This window comes from Rosa chinensis, chromosome 6 (genome assembly GCF_002994745.2).
Source record: "Rosa chinensis cultivar Old Blush chromosome 6, RchiOBHm-V2, whole genome shotgun sequence".
NCBI lineage: Eukaryota > Viridiplantae > Streptophyta > Magnoliopsida > Rosales > Rosaceae > Rosa > Rosa chinensis.
The window spans coordinates 63,804,551-63,825,346 of NC_037093.1; the positions used below are offsets into that span (position 1 = coordinate 63,804,551).

Below are 20,796 nucleotides of genomic sequence, written 5' to 3' on the forward strand. Positions count from 1 at the left end.
TATGGTTATTTCCAAGAGACATCATTGAGGGAGGCTCCAATGTCAAAACCAATTCCAAAGAATAGAGAGATCTCCATGAATTACACTAGTATACCTGAGACGTTAAATAGAGATTCTATTGATAATGTGTTTGCATACTCTATTGCTCAAAGAATTATAGAACACGATGATATCGAACCTCGCTTCATTGAAGAATGTCAACGAAGAGCAGATTGGCCTAAATGGAAAGATGTGATCCAGGCTGAATTGGTTTCACTAACAAAGAGACAGGTATTTGGGTCTATAACGCTGACACCCCCAAATATAAAGCCTGTTGGCCATAAATGGGTCTTTGTTAAAAAGCATAATGAGAAAAATGAGGTTGTTAGATATAAAGCTCGCCTTGTGGCGCAAGGTTTCTCACAACGCCCTGGAATCGACTACGAGGAGACATATTCTCCCGTAATGGATGTTATAACGTTCCGCTACCTTGTCAGTTTGGTAGTTTCCGAAAAACTTGACATGCAACTTATGGATGTGGTTACAGCATATCTCTATGGAGATCTAGATTTAGAGATATATATGAAGGTTCCAGATGGACTTTAATTTCCCAAATCAAGTGGTTCTAAACCACGGAGCGCATTTTCAATAAGATTAAGACGCTCACTATATGGATTGAAACAATCCGGACAATGAAATATGCCCATGCGTGTTCATTAAAAGGACAAGTTCCGGATTTGCAATTGTAGCAGTTTATGTCGATGACATGAACCTAATTGGAACTCTAGATGAGTTAAAGGAAACTGCTAAATACTTGAAATCCGAATTTGAGATGAAAGATCTTGGGAAAACAAGGTTTTGTCTCGGAATAGAACTCGAGCACCGTAGTGATGGGATTATGATCCACCAGTCAGCGTATACTAAAAAATTACTAAGGCGCTTTAATGAAGATAAAGCAAAGCTTGTAAGTACTCCCATGATCGGCCGTAGTCTTGAGCCCGTAAAAGATCGATTTCGTCCAAAGGATGAGGACGAAGATTTATTAGAGGCTGAAATGCCCTATCTAAGTACAATAGGCGCATTATTGTACTTAGCTCAATGAGACCGGATATCTCATTCGTAGTGAACTTGTTAGCTCGACATAGTTCAGCACCAACACGCCGTCATTGGGTTGGTATAAAGACAATCTTTCTATACTTGAGAGGTACGATTGATATGAGATTGTTTTATCCCTACAGAGGGAAAAGAAAAGAAGGAAGTATGGAATCGGACCCCACAAGGCAAAACGCCACCTTCTGTAATGTAGACGCCGGCGGCGCCGTCCATGGTGACCAACGTTCTCCTCCTCCCCTCCATCAAAATAACGGTGATACTTTGATGGGTTTTGCTGATGCAGGATATCTCTCTGACCCTCACAAAGGTTGCTCCCAAACGGGTTATGTCTTTACCATGGGAAGCACTGTGATATCTTGGAGGTCTACAAAAACAGACCCTTGTTGCTACTTCCTCAAATCATGCAGAGATTATTGTTCTACATGAAGCTGTGCGTGAATGCATATGGCTAAGGTCTGTAATTAGACATATTCGAGGAACTTGTGGTTTAAAGTCTACCATAAATGAACCTACATGCATTTACGAGGATAATGCAGCTTGTATTAAGCAAATGAAATTAGGTTTCATCAAGGGCGACATATATCGCCTAAATTCTTCTACAGTCAGAAACAACAAGCACTTCTAAATATTGAAGTAAATCAAATCCGATCAGAGGACAATGTAGCGGACTTATTTACTAAGTCGTTACCAAAATCCCCTTTCGAGAAACATGTGAAGAGCATCGGATTGAGAAAATTATCCGAACTCCCATGATTATATTTTCAGGGGGAGTCGAAATCAGGGGGAGTATCCAGAAACATACTCCACACTCAACGCACGTTGTGCTCTTTTTCTCCTTCGACCAAGGTTGTTTTTTTCCACAGGGTTTTTATTACTTGGCAAGGTTTTTAACGAGGCAACTTAGAAGCGCACGGCCGAGGCAACACTATTGACATGAAATATCCAAAGGGGAGTGTTGTAGTATAATGGCTATATCATGTAAATAGATACTTGAGTGTATAGATATAGGTATGAAGACTTGTGTGGCATAAAGCATGTGGGGAAGCAACAAGCATGGCAGCAACCACCATTACAGTTACCATGGGGAGTTGCAGCTTTAATTAATGTAGCCACAACAATGGACTTATTCCTATAGCATTCGCACTATCTTGTACTCCTATATAAACCCTCCTTTGAGAGAAGAATAACATACAATATACTCCATTCTCTGCATCTAAACTCCCTCCCTCTCTCTGTTAATTTATGTTCATTCTACAACATGTTTTAAATTTTCTTTCAAGAGGGCCGGGGTTCAATTCATATGGTCCAGTAAATGAACCATCTAGTTTTTAGTCTCTGAATCAAATGTAAGATCATTTTACCATTTGACCAGCTGTTGAAACATTGAATCAAAGTTTTGGTGGGGTCTTAAGTGATGCCTTGCATGAGTATGTACACTCTCGTGTGTGATTTCTTTTTACAGGTGTTTCCGAAATGTTCTCCTCTTTTACCTGATATTTCACAGGCAATCCTGAATGTAACAGGACGACAGAAGATAATGGACATCGAAAACCAATGGTTCCGTAAACATAGCAATTGCCAAGACTTAGGTGGTCCAGACATTTCTAGCACTGGTCTTCGTACATATAGCTTTTTGGTCATATTTCTCATTGTTGGTGGTGTTTCAATGCTTGCTCTCATCATACGTGCAGTTTCTTTCGTGAACAAGCATAAGGATGTCTGGGATTCAGAAGCCTCTCTATATAGTAGGTTTTTGGTCATGTGGAACATTTTCAAAGAAGAAGAGCCGAATTGTGACAGTGAATGACAAGATGTAGTTGTTGGCTCATCTAACAACTCTCGAGAAAGTTCAGTCACAAGTTCTGTATCTTCTGGTTCTGAAGAGCAACAAGCACGCTCATCAAGCTGATCAAATATCTCCATAGATAGCCGTTGATTGCAACTTTTCAAGTTTTGAAAGATTCCGAGAACTCCTTGTAACACGTACACCCAACTCCATGATACCATCAAAATAAAAATGTTGTTATAATCCAGTAAAAGTGTTGTTGTCCATCAATAAAGTTTGTGGTCATCATATGTGCCACTTGAACTTGGAACCAATTAAGTAGGTTTAGAATTCAGTCCACTAAAGAATTAAGCAAACAACCCGCCAAATGTTTAAGTATAATGTATTTGAGAGAGATTGATGAGAGAGATGTGTTCTTATTATTGAGAATAGGAGCCCTATATATAGGGATTACAAAGTGCTAGTTCTAATGTTACAAGGAATACCAATCCGTGTAGGATTGGGAAATCTAGAACCTTCTCTCCTATTGCTACTCCTAGTTTGATAAGGCACACTAAATCGATATTCCTTCAACACTCCCCCTTGTGCCGCTTCAAACTTGGTGGTGACGCTTCATCCGTTGCCTCGTTAAAAACCTTGCCAGGTAACAAAAACCCTGTGGGATAAAAATAACCCTGGTCGAAGGACAAAAAGAGCACAACACGTCCTTCACTCTTCGAGATCGAACATGTAGACATCATAACTCCCCTGATGTCGATATCTCCCCCTGATTGCTATAATCGTGGGAGTTCGGATAACTTTCTCAATCCGATGCTCTTCACATGTTTCTCGAAGGTGGATTTAGGTAACGACTTAGTGAATAAGTCCGCTACATTATCCTCTGATCGGATTTGATTCACTTCAATCTTTAGGAGTGATTGTTGTTGCTGATTATAAAAGAACTTAGGCGATATATGCTTGGTGTTGTCGCCCTTGATGAAACCTAACTTCATTTGTTCAATACAAGCTGCATTATCCTCATAAATGCATGTAGGTTCATTTGTGGTAGACTTCAAACCACAACTTCCTTGAATGTGTCGAATTACGGACCTTAGCCATATACATTCACGTACAGCTTCATGTAGAGCAATAATCTCTGCATGATTTGAGGAAGTAGCAACAAGGGTCTGTTTTGTAAACCTCCAAGATATCGCAGTGCTTCCCATGGTAAAGACATAACCAGTTTGGGAGCGACCTTTGTGAGGGTCAGAGAGGTACCCTGCATCAGCAAAACCCATCAAGACATCATTGTCGTTTTGATGGAGGGAGATAGGAGAATGCCGGCCACCATGAGCGGTGGCGGCGCCGGCGGCGGCAACATGGCCGGCGGCCATTCCATGGACGGGGGCGTTTTGCCTCTTGGGGTCCAATCCCAATTTTCTGTCATTCCTTTTTTCTCTGTAGGGATAGAATAGGCCCATATCAATCGTACCTCTTAGGTATCGAAAGATTGTCTTTATACCAATCCAATGGCGGCGTGTTGGCGCAGAGCTATGTCGAGCTAACAAGTTCACTGCGAATGAGATATCCGGTCTTGTGCATTGAGCTAAGTACAATAATGCGCCTATTGCACTCAAATAGGGCACCTCGGCCTCTAATGGTTCTTCGTCCTCATCCCTTGGACGAAACGGATCTTTTCCGGGCTCAAGACTACGGCCGATCATGGGAGTACTCGTAGGCTTTGCTTTATCTTCATTAAAGCGCCTTAGGATTTTCTGAGTATATGCAGACTGATGGATCAAGATTCCATCACTACGGTGCTCGAGTTCTCAACCGAGACAAAACCGTGTTTTCCCAAGATCTTTCCTCTCAAATTCGGATTTCAAGTATTTAGCAGTTACCTTCAACTCATCTAGAGTTCCAATTAGGTTCATGTCATCGACATAAACTGCTACGATTGCAAATCCGGAACTTGTTCTTTTAATGAACACGCATGGGCATATTTCATTGTTAATATATCCCTTCCCAATCAAGTAGTCACTTAGACGGTTATACCACATCCGTCCGGATTGTTTTAATCCATATAGTGAGCGTTTTAATCTTATTGAAAACGCGCTCCGTGGTTTAGAGCCACTTGATTTGGGTAATTGAAGTCCATCTGGAACCTTCATATATATCTCTGAATCTAGATCCCCATAGAGATATGCTGTAACCACATCCATAAGCTGCATGTCAAGTTTTTCGGAAACTACCAAACTGACAAGGTAGCGGAACGTTATGACGTCCATTACGGGAGAATATGTCTCCTCGTAGTCAATTCCAGGGCGTTGTGAGAAACCTTGCGCCACAAGGCGGGCTTTGTATCTAACAACCTCGTTTTTCTCATTACGCTTTCTAACAAAGACCCATTTATGGCCAACAGGCTTTACACTTGGGGGTGTCTGCGTTACAGGCCCAAATACCTGTCTCTTTGTTAGTGAATCCAATTCAACCTGGATTGCATCTTTCCATTTAGGCCAATCCGCTCTTTGTTGACATTCTTCAACAGAGCGAGGTTCGATATCATCATATTCTATAATTCCTTTTGCAATATGATATGCAAATGCATCATCAATCGCCATAGAATTTCTATCCATCATCTCATGTACACTAGTGTAATTTATGGAGATCTCTCTATTCTCTGGAGTTGGTTCTGACATTGGAGCGTCCCCCAATGATGTCTCTTGGACATAACCATAATCCGGAATATTCTCATGAGATGGATTATTTACATCGATGATTAATGGATTATTTTGTGCCAAACTCGCTTTCTTTCTTGGGCGAGAATCCATCGAACCTATGGGCCTCCCGCGTTTCTTGGCGGGAGCCGTGGGCCTAGCCATAACGTCACCATCATTGAGAGATGGGACGTTGGCGCCATGCTCATGCATTCTTGAGTTGGCGTCATGTCCTCTACTTTTAGGGACATCAATCCTTGCAGGCACGTTTGCAGCAGGTATGTGTGATCTTGTCACTTTAGCGATATCAGAAAACGCATCAGGCATCGAATCTGCTACGTTCTGAAGATCGAGAATTCTCCGCACTTCAATTTCTGACTGTGCGGTTCGGGGATCAAGATGAGACATAGTGGGGACAGACCACGACAATTCCTGTCGTTCCTGTTGAACATTGATGTTCTTATCTCCCCTAACGACGGGAAGACTGTCTCATCGAAGTGACAATCCGCAAATCTAGCGGTAAAGAGATCGCCTGTCAAGGGTTCTATGTAGCGGATAATCGTTGGAGAATCATATCCAACATAAAGGCCTAATCGTCTTTGAGGACCCATTTTGGTGCGCTGTGGCGGCGCAATAGGCACATAGACTGCACACCCAAATATGCGTAAGTGTGAGACATCAGGCTCATACCCAGTAACCATCTGGGACGCAGAGAAGGGTTGAGTGGCAGTGGGCCTCAGACGAATAAGCACAGCTGCATGCAATATTGCATAGCCCCAAGCAGAAATAGGGAGATTGGTGCGCATCACCAATGCTCGAGCAACCATTTGTAGTCGTTTAATGGTGGCTTCTGCGAGACCATTTTGGGTATGAACATGAGGAACAGGATGTTCAACATCAATCCCAATGGACATGCAATAATCATCAAAAGTCTTTGATGTAAACTCCCCAGCATTGTCTAATCTTATAGACTTAATGGGATGATCAGGGTGGTGAGCCCGTAACTTAATTATTTGTGCTAGGAGTTTAGCAAATGCAGCGTTCCTTGTGGACAATAGCATGACATGTGACCAGCGTGTCGATGCATCAACCAACACCATAAAATATCTAAATGGTCCGCATGGTGGTTGAATGGGTCCACAAATATCACCTTGGATTCTTTGCAAGAATGGTATATTTTCTTTGGTGTCCTTTGCATAGGATGGTCTCGATCCTAACTTTGCTAAAGAGCAGGCTTTGCAGAACGAATGATGGGCTTTGGAAACAACCAATGAGGATTTTGGTTGAGCCATGAAGTCACAATGGACCTTAGAAGTAAAAATGGGAGTCAAGGAAGCAGGGGTGGCGTCAAAGCCACCCTTGGGCCGCAGGGGGATGGCGGCGCCGACCGGGGATGGCCGGACTTGAGGGGGGGAAGGCGCCGTGAGGCGCAGGTGCTCCTCCTTGATCCAAATTTCGAGTTTTACTTCCTTTCGTTCTGAAAAAAGGATGTCCGTGTGAAGTCTTTAATATACGGATCATCATGTCACGACCTGGGTGTCCCAAACGGTCGTGCCAAAGCCTATACGTGTCGGAATCCCATAAATCATCTCTCATGACATGGTTGGATTCAATTACTCGAATAGTGGTTGCATACAACCCACTAGAGCGACACATAAGTTTCTCTAATACTCGTTTATGTCCGTAGTCATTAGAGGTGATGCAAAGGAACTCTTGTCCATTCTCACAATGTATTTCCACATGAAAACCATTGGCTCTTATATCTTTGAAATAATAAAGTTCGAAAAACATGTCTACGACATGAGATAAAATAAATCGATACTTTATTAATAATATCCAATGATGACACCAAAGTTTCGTGACCATAATCTAATCCAATATAAAAATCAAATCGTAGACAAATCGTAGTCACTCTATCCGTTCGGCAATTTCAATTTAGTTGTGACCAGGTAAGGTAAGGCGAGATTTTGGTGGAGCGTTGCTCACTTTTAAAACCGTTCTCTCAGATCAAACCTTGCCTAGACATCACAAGTACTCTTGAGTACGCTTAGAGGGAAAGAGTTAATACAATAAGTCATTTTATTGATATAAGGCATAATTGCCATGACATAATTCTTGGAAAAATAAAAGACTATAAATAAAAATCTGCGGTATTTTGTCTTCATCGCCAGATTTAAAGTCTTTGTGAACTCGAAGTCTTGATCACCATGATGCGACTACCTTCGTAGGTACATTGCAAATTCAGGTCCATTGATCAGACGTTCCATATCAGAAATAGACACCATAAAGAGGATTCTCCCTTGATTGAGGCGCATTGGCGCAATATGCATAGTCCCTAGGACTGGTGGCGTTGGAAAGTGGTGCCCATGGCCAACGTTGGCTCCATGGTTTCCAACCCTATTTCCCTCAAAATCACGCCTCCTACGGTCGTGGGATTGTCGCCTTGAGCGATTACCTTCTTGAGCATTTCGATCGTATGGATCATGACGTCGATGGCGACTTTCTCTAGCCATAGGACGATGCTCTTGATAGCTATCTTGAAGCCTATCAAATCTTCTTTTCACAAGTTCATTGCCATGTCTTTCAGTAGTGACCATAGCTTCAATAAGCTGTTGAAAACTTGTGATTCGCCTTGCATTTACATGAGTCCGGAATAAGTCAGAGGACCTCATAGCATAGACGGGGAAGGTATTGAGGGTTTTCTCAATCAATTGGTCTTCTGTGATTGTTTTTCCACAGAGACGCATCATTGCTTTGATGCTGAGAGCTTCCGAATAAAATTGCATGATAGTGTCAAATTCATAGAAGCGAAGATCGTTCCATTCTGCTTCTGTATTCGGAAGAATGGAGTCACGAACATTGCCATATCGTTCGCGAAGCGCATGCCAAAGCTTTATGGCGCTATCCTCATTTATGAACTCAAACTGGAGGTCACTATCCATGTGACGTTTCATAAAGGCAAGTGCCTTGGAATTATCTTTCTCAGTTTGAGGGTCTGGAGCTGTTTCTATAAGACAAAGCTCTTGGATTGTATGCAATAAATCACGGGCAATGAGGTGGATCTCGACATCAGTGGCCCAAATTAAGTACCTTTTGCCTGCATAATCCAATGGAACAAAATCGAGTTTGTTTGTGTTTGACATCCTGAAAGATGAAACAAAAACAAGTTAGTTTCGGAGTCAATGCTTCCACGAAAACTAAATAAGATTTCCGAGCTATGCTACCAAGAAATAGATTTCCAAGAATAATTGGATTAGACCGAAACAATGATGTTTAAATGGTCAAAATCTATGCTCACGAACGCTCTTAGTCCGTAGCTTACGAATGCTCTTAGTTCGTTAAATCGATGCTTACGGACACTCTTAGTCCGAAGTCTTACGAACGCTCTTAGTTCGTTAATTGCGTGAATCCCCACGATTCCGCTTTTCTCAAAAATCGAACCCACGTTATAAGAAAGGTGGGATGTAGAAGAAGGGAGGTTTTCAAGTCCCCGAGAAAAGAAGAAGAAATATAAATTCTGAAATTATAGGAACTTCAAAACTTACTCTTTTGAATACTTACTTGTATTTGGATCACGCGCGTGTCGATGCAGGCGTGATGGAGCGAAGCAATCCGAGTAGATTCTGTTCTGAACAGCTTGTACCTCGATTGGTGTACAGATCTCAATATGACTCCGATAAGGTTGAAATTCGGAGGTTAGATGGAAGAGACAGAGACGAACAACTTTGATGAAGAAAGTTTTTCGATCTGAGCTTCCGAACTAGACGTTTCGAGGCTTGCAAGAAGATGGATGTGCACAGGAACGGGAAAAAGATGCAGTGGGTGTGCGTTGGCTTGTTTGCGCAGCAGGGATGCTTCGGTGGCAGCAGGCTGGAACGCAGGGCTGCAGGGAGGGGGCAGCAGGGGCTGCTGTGCAAGGTTGCAAGCGCACGGGCGCTCGGGCTGCAGCGAAGGCTCGGCTAGCTCGGGCTAGGGGCTGATTTGTGAATGAGTTTTGGTTTTCTGTTTTGTGGTTAGAGTCGTGCTGATAACGTGTTTAAGTATAATGTATTTGAGAGAGATTGATGAGAGAGATGTGTTCTTATTATTGAGAATAGGAGCCCTATATATAGGGATTACAAAGTGCTAGTTCTAATGTTACAAGGAATACCAATCCGTGTAGGATTGGGAAATCTAGAACCTTCTCTCCTATTGCTACTCCTAGTTTGATAAGGCACACTAAATCGATATTCCTTCAACACCAAAAATATTAACGGCATTGTTAAACAGAATTTTGGAAGATCCTCGTGCAAAAAGGAAAAGAAGTGCAGAAAGTTTGTCGCTCTTTATCGGGTGATCGGCGACTGGGGCTGAGATGGGTCTTTCTGCCTTGCTTTCACTCGAAGGCGGAGGTTGCCCAGGATTTGGGTTCGCGGCAGTTGGTGGAGATCAATTGTGTTGCAGGTTTGTGGATTTGTGGTTCGATCCGAGCAGAGCTCATTGAAAACCCGTTGGAGATCGGCGTTAAGTTTAGAAGGATTGACCCTTGATGGTGGGTGTGAGGAGGGTGACGGTGGGTTTCTCGGAGCTGGTATTGATCATCATGGAATGGGGGGATCGAGTGGTCGCTATCTGTCGGCGAGGTTGGTGGGATGCACCGCCGCCACCGGCCTGCGCAGCAGCTGTAATAGGTTGAAGTTACAGTTTGGGCACTCTTTGCCATGGCTCTGTTGGGGGCCTGGTGGTTCTTGGGCCTGAAGTTCCTCTCTAGGTCCAAGATGCTTTATTTTTTGTTTTAAAGTATTTATTTATTTTTTATTACTTTTTTCATGTCTACTTGTCAGTAGTTGGGCTACCATTTCTTGGTAAAATGAGGTGGGCTTGGTCCCGGTCTATGCACCTTGAGTTTAGGAAGACGGCGAGTTCTTTGCATGTTGTCTGCTTTAGGAAGGCGGTAAGTTCCTTACATTGGCAAATGATCGCAACCTCCTAGTGGCAGTAATGTGTCTGCCTTAGGCAGGTAGCGAGTTCTTTGTTTGGTCAAATGGTTGTAGCCTCCTAGTGGCAAGGCGAAACTAAGTGTCACTAGATTTATACCCCGGTGGCAACATAGTGGGAAAATTGTGCTATTTGTAATGATGTTTCTTCGTAATAGAGTTATCTTTCTAGTATGTCACCATAATTGTAAAGAGAATAGAGTAGCCAGTAGAGCACTCTTCTATAGTTGGTGCTTACTATAATATATTGTTTTAGTTGAGACTCTTGTTATATATTATATCAAAAAGCTATGTATATTGTAAATTGGGGTTTAGGCATCATGTCCGCCCATGGTAGCCTGTTGTTTTATTAATCAAGATTTGAGGGCAGCTGCACCGGCTCTTAATAAAAAAATAAAAAAAAATAGCGGCATTGTTGTTGGTATCTATCCTTACGTAATCATCGACTTATTCCTGATTTTGAAGTGAGTGGTCTAAGTTGGAAATCCATAGAAGCTTTTTAGTCAAGTTAGTTCCGCCAAATGTTCTGACATAATGCCTCTGAGAAATGTTTTAACGGTAGATTTTCCATTTCTTTGATATGATCTTGGGTGCAAATTGAGTGCTTTGAAGTTCGCCGGCGGTGGACTAATGGCAGCAGCAGACACTTCACTTGAAGACAATTGTTCTTGGTGTCAAGTTGGTGTGGAACATTGGCTGCAGGTATTGAGTTTTTCTTGCATGATTTCTTGGGATATGTTACAAAATACTACTAGAATTTTGATCTTAGACATCACGACAATTACATCGGTGATGAATTCACGCGATGTAAAAAAATATTTTTAACATCAATTTCTGAAAATTCGATTTCTATTTATATAATTAACATCGTTTATTACTGTTGACCGATGTCTATATTTTGATTTCAAAATTTTCAAAAACACGGAAAGACCAAGTTAGAAATTTTCATACACGCGGGGACAAAATTTTCCCACTTTAGCTCACTCACTTTATCTCCAACCTAAACTTGCGACCCATTTTGTCTCTCGCTCTTCCCCGAAATCTGTCCCTCTACTCCCTCCCCTCCCACTTGCGCTCTTTCTCTCCCTTTCTCCCCCTTCCCTCCAACAGAACCAAAACCACACAACCCTAGAAGATGGTGGCCGGCTCATCTCGGAGGTGTAGCCTAGCATTGACTCGTGTCGGAGGAAGGCGAAGAAGATGGTGGTTACGGTGAGTCCACCCCGGTGGTCAGAGATAGGTGACGGAGGAGAGAGATTCCTCCAGATCCACTTTCTCTCTCCTTTCCCTCTCTCTCGTCTGTGCTTCTCTCTTCTCTCTCGTTTGTACTCTGGTCTCAAGTAAACATTGAGGTAAAAAATTCGGCTAATCCATCCACTTAAATCTTTGGGCCTTTATCAATTTTCACTCTTGAGTACTTGGACTTGGTCGGAATCAGTGATAGGGTTCATTCTGTTTTTCAGGAAAATAAATCCAAGGAGGATCTGAAGGAAGCCTGCAGGTATGGGTTTGCTTAATCTCAATTTCAATGCTATTTAGGAATTGTGCTAGTGTAATCTCAATTTCACTGTGACAGATCATGCTCAGATGCTCTTGAACATCCTATGAATTTGAGTTGTCTCCTTTTGCAGGTCTTTCTTGTCTCATGATTTTGTGGCAAACTGCTTGACAAAAGAACATCGGGTTTGGGCGCGAAGAAGAGTGACGGGTCAGAGTTTTTGGAAAATGGGTGGGATCCGGAGCTTAGCTTTCCCATCACATTTCAGTTAATTGTGAGTAGTAGTGGTGCCCTTTGATTATGTTTTTGATGTTAAAGATTTAATCTTTAAGCCTAATTTAGTCATTGCTCAGTTTTGAATTGGGAATTTACTATGGATTACAGAGTGTCTCTATTTTGCTTCTGTTTTTCAACTTCCGAACTTTAGTTTTAGCTGATTTCATGCTTTTCGGGTAATGAATATTGCAATGATTGAGAGGAAGAATGGTTTGAAAAATTTTCAGGGCGCTGTTTCGATAACCATGGGGAATACTTGTTATCTCAATTCGGTGTTGCAGTGCTTGACATATACTGGGCCTTTAGCTGCCTACTTGCAAAGTGGCAGGCATCGAAATTATGTGTGTACTCCGCTAATGCTTATTTGTTTGTTGATGTACTTGGTTTTGGGGATTTATTTGTAGTTTAAGGTAGGTCATTATAACAGGAGCTATTGAGTTATTTAGTATTGTCTACTTTTCTGTCCTTTTCTTTTGCTAGTTCAAATTAATCCTAATGTGTTCTTGTTGCTCAAAATCCTATTGGGTTATGTTTGTTTGGACTGAAAAATTGGCTAAAGAACGATATCCTAATGTCTTATTATATAATGGCCAGATACAAGTGCTCCAAGGACAAACATATGCAATTGTTGAGGTAAGTCTCACATATTAGACATTTCAGCTTTCTTTTCCAAGTTTAATTGTATAAGCAAACTGGGTAGCTATTCATTTATAACAATCAAATAGTTTGGTTTCAGTTCCGCTTCTACTAACAGCGGTGTTAATAATGTAGACATTCAAGGAGACTGATTGCAGCTAGAGCGGGAATTGCCTTAATTGATTCAGTGGTGATTTCTCAATCAGTGTGTTGCTGATAATCTAGGCTAATTATGTGTCATGAACTGTTTGGGTGATACGTTTGCATTGAAGTTTAGTTGATTATGAGACTCTTCTTCAAAAAGATCAAAATTTTATATGGTGTAAATCTCGTCTCTTCCAATACATTTTGTTTCTTATCTCAGGTAGAAGAGTCAAAGAATAGCAGGGATCCACCTACTGGTTTTGCTTTAATAAGACCTCCAAGACACCATGCAATTTCAAAGGGTCTGATGGGGTTTTGTGTGTTTGGAAATATTGCAATTGCAGCTCATTATGCTCAATGTGCACATGGCTTGAAGGGTGTCTTTATAATTGATTTTGATGTTCACCACGGGAATGGGACAAATGATGCTTTCTATGAGGATCTGGATATATTCTTCCTTTCAACTCACCAAGTAAGTAACAATTTTCGATACATTGTCTGTTCAAATTTATTTATATGTTCTTGTTATGCTAGTCTAGATTTGAAGTTTACTCCATTAATGACTGCTAATGGTAGTGTGAATATAGCCCTTGAAGTATGGATCTAGAAAATTTCAAATTCATCTGTGTGGAAGGGATAGCTTGGCATAACTTAATCTCATTTTTATTTTTGTTTTGCAGAAAGTAGTGCAAAGATGGCCTTGCTTATGGAATGGTACACAATGACTGTTTTACTTATTTGCAAGCCTTTTGTTTTGTGTATGGAGAAGTTTAGGCCATATGTCCCCTTCCCCCTACTCTTTGTACACTTTTGATCAAAAATAGTATTAATGAGAAGTTTCTTTTGGTTACCACTTGTATTCTCATTGTGATAATTTTCTAGTGAAGAAACTAATTTATGCACATAAGAAGCAAACCACTTTTAAACTAGAAATTGAAGCAAAAAGAATGAAAAGTCAACAACTTAATATAACAAACTGATGTCATAAATGACGAAGAACATCAGTTATATCTATAGAACAGATGTCTAATATTGATATATAAATCAATTTCTTTTGTAAAACGATGTCACAAGAGGAAACAAAATACCGATGTCTGGAGTCATTTTATACATCGAGACGTTATAAGAAACTGATGTCTAGAGTTATTTTTAACATCGGCTAAAAACCGATGTCTGGGTTTTCATGATTTTTAACATCACCCACTAAGACATCGGACGATTTTTTTTTTAACATCGGTTTCTGGCCGATGTCAAAGACCAAAATTCTAGTAGTTAGTCATACGGCAGATTTGGATCATATGCAGGGAGAGCTAGCATTTAGTTAGTGTATTATTCCAATAATTGACTAAATCGACCGAGCCACCTCTGGCTAGTTTGTTTCTTCTTTTAGGCACTAATTGGATATTTTATGTTAGGAAGTTTTGACATTGAGTTTGTGTCGAGCAGCTCCATGAGGAATAAGACAATCCACTATGATTGGGATCCGTTTGATTTCCAGAAGGCTTACAACCATATGGAAAACTTTTTTAATATATCTGGTGGCTCAAGTCAATCAAGGTTACAGTACTAGCATTAATCTTGTTCTATTCAACAAGAACAATTCCTAGGAATTTCCCATTTTCTAGGGGTCGAAGCCGTACTCTGATCCGCCATAGTAATACTTAACTCTAAGGATCCTCGAGTCTGCCTAGAATTTCCTGGAAATGCATGTTTACTTACCAAACTAAGAAATTGACAACGTAGGACAAATATATATTATGTCATTTTCTCTTTTGCACCATCAATTACAGTCTGGATTAGCAGTATTTAATTAGCATCAACATTTCTTGACCTTCATATGATTTTCTTCAACATTGAACGTTGTTCTTTTTTTTTGTATCTTTCTACGTTTAGGACCCTCTATACTTCCAAGTCTATCTAATTTGGATGGTTATTTTAACTTCATTAGATTGAACGAAGCACAACTATGTTTATTCTTTTCGTATTTTGAATATTCTTACCGTCTCTTTATATATATATATTTAAGACTTTCAAGTACTCTCATGCCGGCCATCACCACATTTTGTATCAATAATATTGAACTATGATCTACAAAAAGTATCCTTCCAATCTTAAGAAGATTGCTCTTACTATCTTTTTCTTGTTTCTTTCTTCACCAGTTTCCTTGGCCAAGCCACAGAACAAAACCATTATCCCGGTGAAAGTGGGGGTTATTCTTGGTGACCTTGAACATTCAGTGACCGAGGAGATATGGTTGAGTTGCATAAAATTGGCCATCTCAGACTTCTATGCTTCTCATGTTCATTACAAAACAAGGCTGGTCTTGAACATCAGGGAATCCAAAAATAATATTGTTGCTGCAGCTGCCAAAGGTAATTTTTTAAATATAATGAATGATACATTGATAGACCAGCCTTTCTAATTTCCATCCGATGCATATGTACGTTACTTGTGGATTTTGAAATTCTTTTTCATTGAATCATGTACAGCCCTAGATCTGATAAAGAATGAAAAAGTGAAAGCTATAATTGGGCCAGTGACATCGATGGAGACTAGCTTTGTTATTAGTCTCGGAGAGGAAGCTCGAGTGCCAATCATTTCATTTTCTGCAACAAGCCCTTCTCTTACTTCTCTCAGTAGCCCTTACTTTTTCCAGTTTGCACAGAATGACTCATCCCAAGTAAAAGCCATAAGCGCCATTGTAAAACATTTTGGGTGGAGACATGTTGTGCCTATCTACGTAGACACTTCATCCGGGGAGGCAGTCATACCATACTTAATTGATGCCCTGGAAGAGGTTAATGCTCGTGTACCTTATCGCAGTGTTATTTCCCCAACTGCAACCGATGATCAGATCGAAAAAGAGCTTTACAAGTTGAAGACAATGCAAACTAGGGTCTTTGTTCTGCACATGACGCCTGAACTATGTTCTAGGCTAGTTCACAAGGCAAATGAGATTGGAATGATGACTGAGGGCTATGTTTGGATCACAACCAATGGGTTAACGAATAGTTTAAAGACTATCGATTTTGAGTTCCTTGATTTGATTGACGGAGTATTAGGTGTAGAAACTTATATCCCAAAACAACTTCAACAGTTCATGTCACGATTGCATCGGCAGATTCAAAAATACACTACAGTCCGTTTAAACTTGGATGTTTTCGGACTTTGGGCGTATGATGCTACTTTTGCACTAGCCATGGCTATTGAACAAGTATATGGGAATACAACTAGTGTTGTCCCCCAAGACTTAAATGTTGCTTCCAATAAACTGACTGATCTTGAAAGTGTTGCGGTTTCTCGAGATGGTCCACAACTTCGCCAAGCTCTGTTAACTACTAGATTTCAAGGCATTGCTGGAGATTTCAGCCTTATTGATGGGCAACTTCAATCATCAACTTTTCAGATTGTGAATATAAACGGTGGTGCATCAAGGAAAATAGGATTTTGGACACCGCAACATGGACTGGTGAACAAGACATTCCTCAGTTCCAATATTGGACCTATTATATGGCCGGGAGATTCTCTCTCTGTTCCAAAAGGATGGGAGATCCCAACGAATGGGATTAAACTGAAAATAGGAGTTCCTGTGAAGGATGGTTTTATTGAGCTTGTTAAGGTAACAACAGATCCAAGCACTAACACTACAGATGTCACGGGCTTCAGTATTGATGTCTTCAAGGCAGCAGTAGAAATGTTACCATATGCTCTTCCTTATGACTTTGTTCCCTTCACCAATCCTGATGGCACCAACACCGGGCTCACTTACAATGATTTGTGCGATCAAGTACATCTCGGGGTAAAATTTCTCATCTTTAATACGACTCAGTAGTTCATACTATTAGTCATATTATACAATGACATACTTATATTATGTGCATTGAGGTATTTGATATGGATTATTGATAACTCATCAATAACAAATATATATTTTTCATAGAATTTCGATGCCGTGGTTGGAATGCCATACACAGAAGCTGGTGTGGTCATGGTTGCGCCTGTAAAAGATATCAAGAGACAAAGTGCATGGACTTTCTTGAAGCCTTGGAGATGGGACCTTTGGCTAACAATTGCTTGTTTCTTTCTCTTCATTGGCTTTGTGGTTTGGGTTCTTGAACATCGAATTAATAAACATTTTCGAGGTCCTCCAGCATATCAAGTTGGCACAAGTATTTGGTACTCCTTCTCCACCATGGTTTTTGCACAGCGTAATAATTCTCCAAGATCTCTCAAATTTCAAGTTATTTCATAATCTCAAAGTATTCACTAGTAATTTTTTTTTTAAGTAAACTTTTCAACTAACCATTTCCTTGTGCTTTTGACAGCGGCAAGAGTTTATAGCAACTTGGCTAGATTCGTGATGACTGTATGGATATTTGTTGTGTTAGTACTGACAATAAATTACACAGCCAGTCTAACATCACTTTATACAGTCGAAAAATTTCAGCCCACTGTTACCACTCTAAATGATCTATTACGAAATGGGGATAATGTTGGCTATGTAAGAAATTATGTTCGTGGTATCTTGAATCAAGTAGGGTTTGACAATTCCAAGCTTAAGGCTTTTGATACTATGGAAGAAATTGATGAAGCTCTTTCTAAAGGGAGTGCAAATGGTGGTATTGCCGCTGTTGTTGATGAAAGCCCCAACATGAAGATTTTTATTGCAAAGTATTGCAAGAAATATACCATGCTGGGACCCTTCTTCAAAACTGATGGCTTTGCTTTTGTAAGAACTCTCTCCTTCATTTACATACATGTTTATGTGTGAGTGTGTGTGTGCATGTGCGAGCGCGCATATGTATTTTCTTTAATTATTTAGCTGAGTGTTTGCAGGTGTTTCCTAAACATTCCCCCCTTGTACGCGATGTTTCACAAGCACTCCTAAATGTTACAGAAGGAGAATTGATAATGAACATTGAAAACAAATGGTTTAAGAAGGAAAGCCATTGTCAAGATCTGAATACCAATGTTTCTAGCAAAAGTCTTGGCACTGACAGTTTTTGGGTCCTCTTCGTCTTTGTCGGGTTGGTTTCAACACTAGCTCTCATCATATTTGTAGCTTCCTTCATTTATAGGCATAGGCATGTATTGGTGCACTCGGATACTGATTCAAAACCCTCGACATCGGAAAAGGTTCGAGCGATGTTCAAAATTTTCAACGAGAAAGACCTTAACTATCACACTTTTAAAACCAAGCAGCCACAAGAGACGGCTGAGGCCTCATCGAACAATAATAGCTGCCCAAGAAGTCCAGTTCTCCACCACAATCCAAACCATAGGGATTCATATTCTGTTTTCGATATAGAGCAACCGCAATATGAGTCTCCAGAAGAAGCTCTTGCTACTACTGATGATGTTGTCACAGTTCAAGAAATGCACAGAACCACTCCGTGACCGTGTATATATATTCACATGGTTGTGTTACAATATCATACATACATCCTACGATGAATTGTTTTCTTTATTTGAGTAAATACATATTGTTGTAAAACAGACAAATTTTTGAGAGAGAGAGAGAGAGTTTGGACACAGAGAATCAGATTGTATCCATTCATCTCACCATGAGGGGGTTTATATAGAAGTACATGATGTATACAAATAGGCAACGTTTAATAGCAACGTCAATTACTCCTATTCACAATCCTATCAATCACTAATTTATAGTGAAAGACATATATGACTCTCCATCTATTTACATGATATTAGCCATAATTATTTACAACACTCCCCCTTGGATATTTCATGTCAATAGTGTTGCCTAGGCTGAGCGCTTCTAAGTTGCCTCGTCAAAAACCTTGCCAAGTAATAAAAACCCTGTGGGAAAAAAACAACATTGGTCGAAGGAGAAAAAGAGCACAACGCGCATGAATGTGGAGTAGTCGTATCACAATAGAGATAGGTGAAGTCTTCTTATCAGCATCATAAGTAGATAGTATGTCTACGAGAGGGATGCATTAGAGTTGCTACACCAAAACCTTGCCCGGTAAACCCAGTGGGAGAAACCCGTGGTCGAAGGGAAAAGATGAGCAAATGCATATATGTCAAATCAAAGCATCTTCAGGATGTACTATAATTGGGGTGACCATGCTAAAGATGTGCCTCGTTAAAACCTTGCCAGATAACAAAACCTAGTGGGACAAAATAACCTTAGACGAAGGACAAAAAGAGTACACGTGGTCAAGTGAGTATGCTTCAGGATACTCCCCCTGATTTCGACTCCCCTTGAAAATTACAAGTTAGGTAATTCAAATAGTTTACGTAGACCAATATCTTGAACATGCTTCTGGAATGTATACTTTGGTAGTGACTTGGTGAAGAGGTCTGCATGATTGTCTTCAGATCAAATCTGCTTAATATCAATCTTCTGATGCTCTTGTTGTTGTTGATTGAAGGAGAACTTCGGTACAATATGTTTGGTGTTGTCTCCTTTGATGAAACTTGTCTTTATCTGCTCTATGTAAGCAGCATTATCCTCGTAGATAATGGTTGGTTCATCAGTGGTGGAATGCAGTCCACATGTGCTTCGAACATGCTTTGTAATGGCTCTTAGCCCTGTACATTCACATATTGCTTCTTGAAGAGCTAGTAGTATCTTAGCATGATTCGAAGAGATAGCAACAAGTGTCTATTTCATAGACCTCCAAGAAATTACAGTATTCCCAATGGTAAAGACATAACCAGTTTGGGAACGTGCCTTGTGCGGGTCTGATAGATAGTCTATATCAGCATATCCAACAAGGTGAGCATCATTCTGAGGATCAAGGGGATTTGATCCATTCCTTGATGCATAGGGATAGAATAAGCCCATATCTGCCGTACCTCTAAGGTAGCGAAAAATGTCTTTTATGCCATTCCAGTGGCAGCGTGTTGGCGCAGAGCTATATCTAGGTAACAAGTTCACATCGAATAAGATGTCCTTTCTAGAGCATTAAGCCAAGTACAATAATGTGCCTATTCCACTTAGATATAGGACTTCTAGCACCAATATCTCTTCTTTATCATTTGCAAGATGATACGGTTCTTTCTAGACTTCAGACGACCATAGGTGTGCTTGCTTTTATCCTCATTAAAGTGTCTTAACATCTTTTGGAATGTAATTTGGTTGATGGACCAAATTTTTCATCTCAAATTCTGACTTCAGGTGCTTTGCAGTTTCCTTGATCTCTTCAGGAATATCAATCAAATTCATGTCTTTGACATAGATCGCTATAATTGCAAACCTGGAACTTGTTTCCTTAATAAACACGCATGGGTATAGTTTATTATTCACATATCCCATCCCGATCAAATATTCACTTAGACGGTTATACCACTTCCGTCTAGATTGTTTCAATCCATAAAGTGAACGCCTCAAAACTAATGGAGAGCGTGTTCCGTGGTCTAGAACTATTTGCATCAGGTATCATAAGTCCTTCAGGAACTTTCATGTATATCTATGTATCGTGATCCCCATAGAGATAAGTTACGACCACATTCATAAGCTGCATATTCAGTTTTTCGGAAACTACCAAACTGGAAAGGTAGTGGAACGTTATGACATCCATTATAGGAGAATACGTCTCCTCGTAATCAATCACAGGGCATTTGAGAAAATCCTTGCGCCACTAGATGAGCCTTGTGTATCACAATCTCGTTTTTCTCATTACACTTCCTTATACATACCCATTTAAATTCTACGGGTTTAACATG

At 40.4% G+C, this 20,796-nt stretch overlaps 1 protein-coding gene across 1 annotated transcript; it reads left to right on the forward strand.

Moving 5' to 3' along the window:
- Nucleotides 1-15,187: 15,187 nt before the first annotated feature.
- On the forward strand, nucleotides 15,188-18,501 carry LOC112174815 (glutamate receptor 2.8). Its single transcript, XM_040508625.1, has 5 exons — nucleotides 15,188-15,476; nucleotides 15,594-16,891; nucleotides 17,045-17,312; nucleotides 17,430-17,833; nucleotides 17,941-18,501. Exons 1-5 carry the CDS (start codon nucleotides 15,188-15,190, stop codon nucleotides 18,499-18,501), a joined length of 2,820 nt encoding a protein of 939 aa, XP_040364559.1.
- Nucleotides 18,502-20,796: the final 2,295 nt, after the last annotated feature.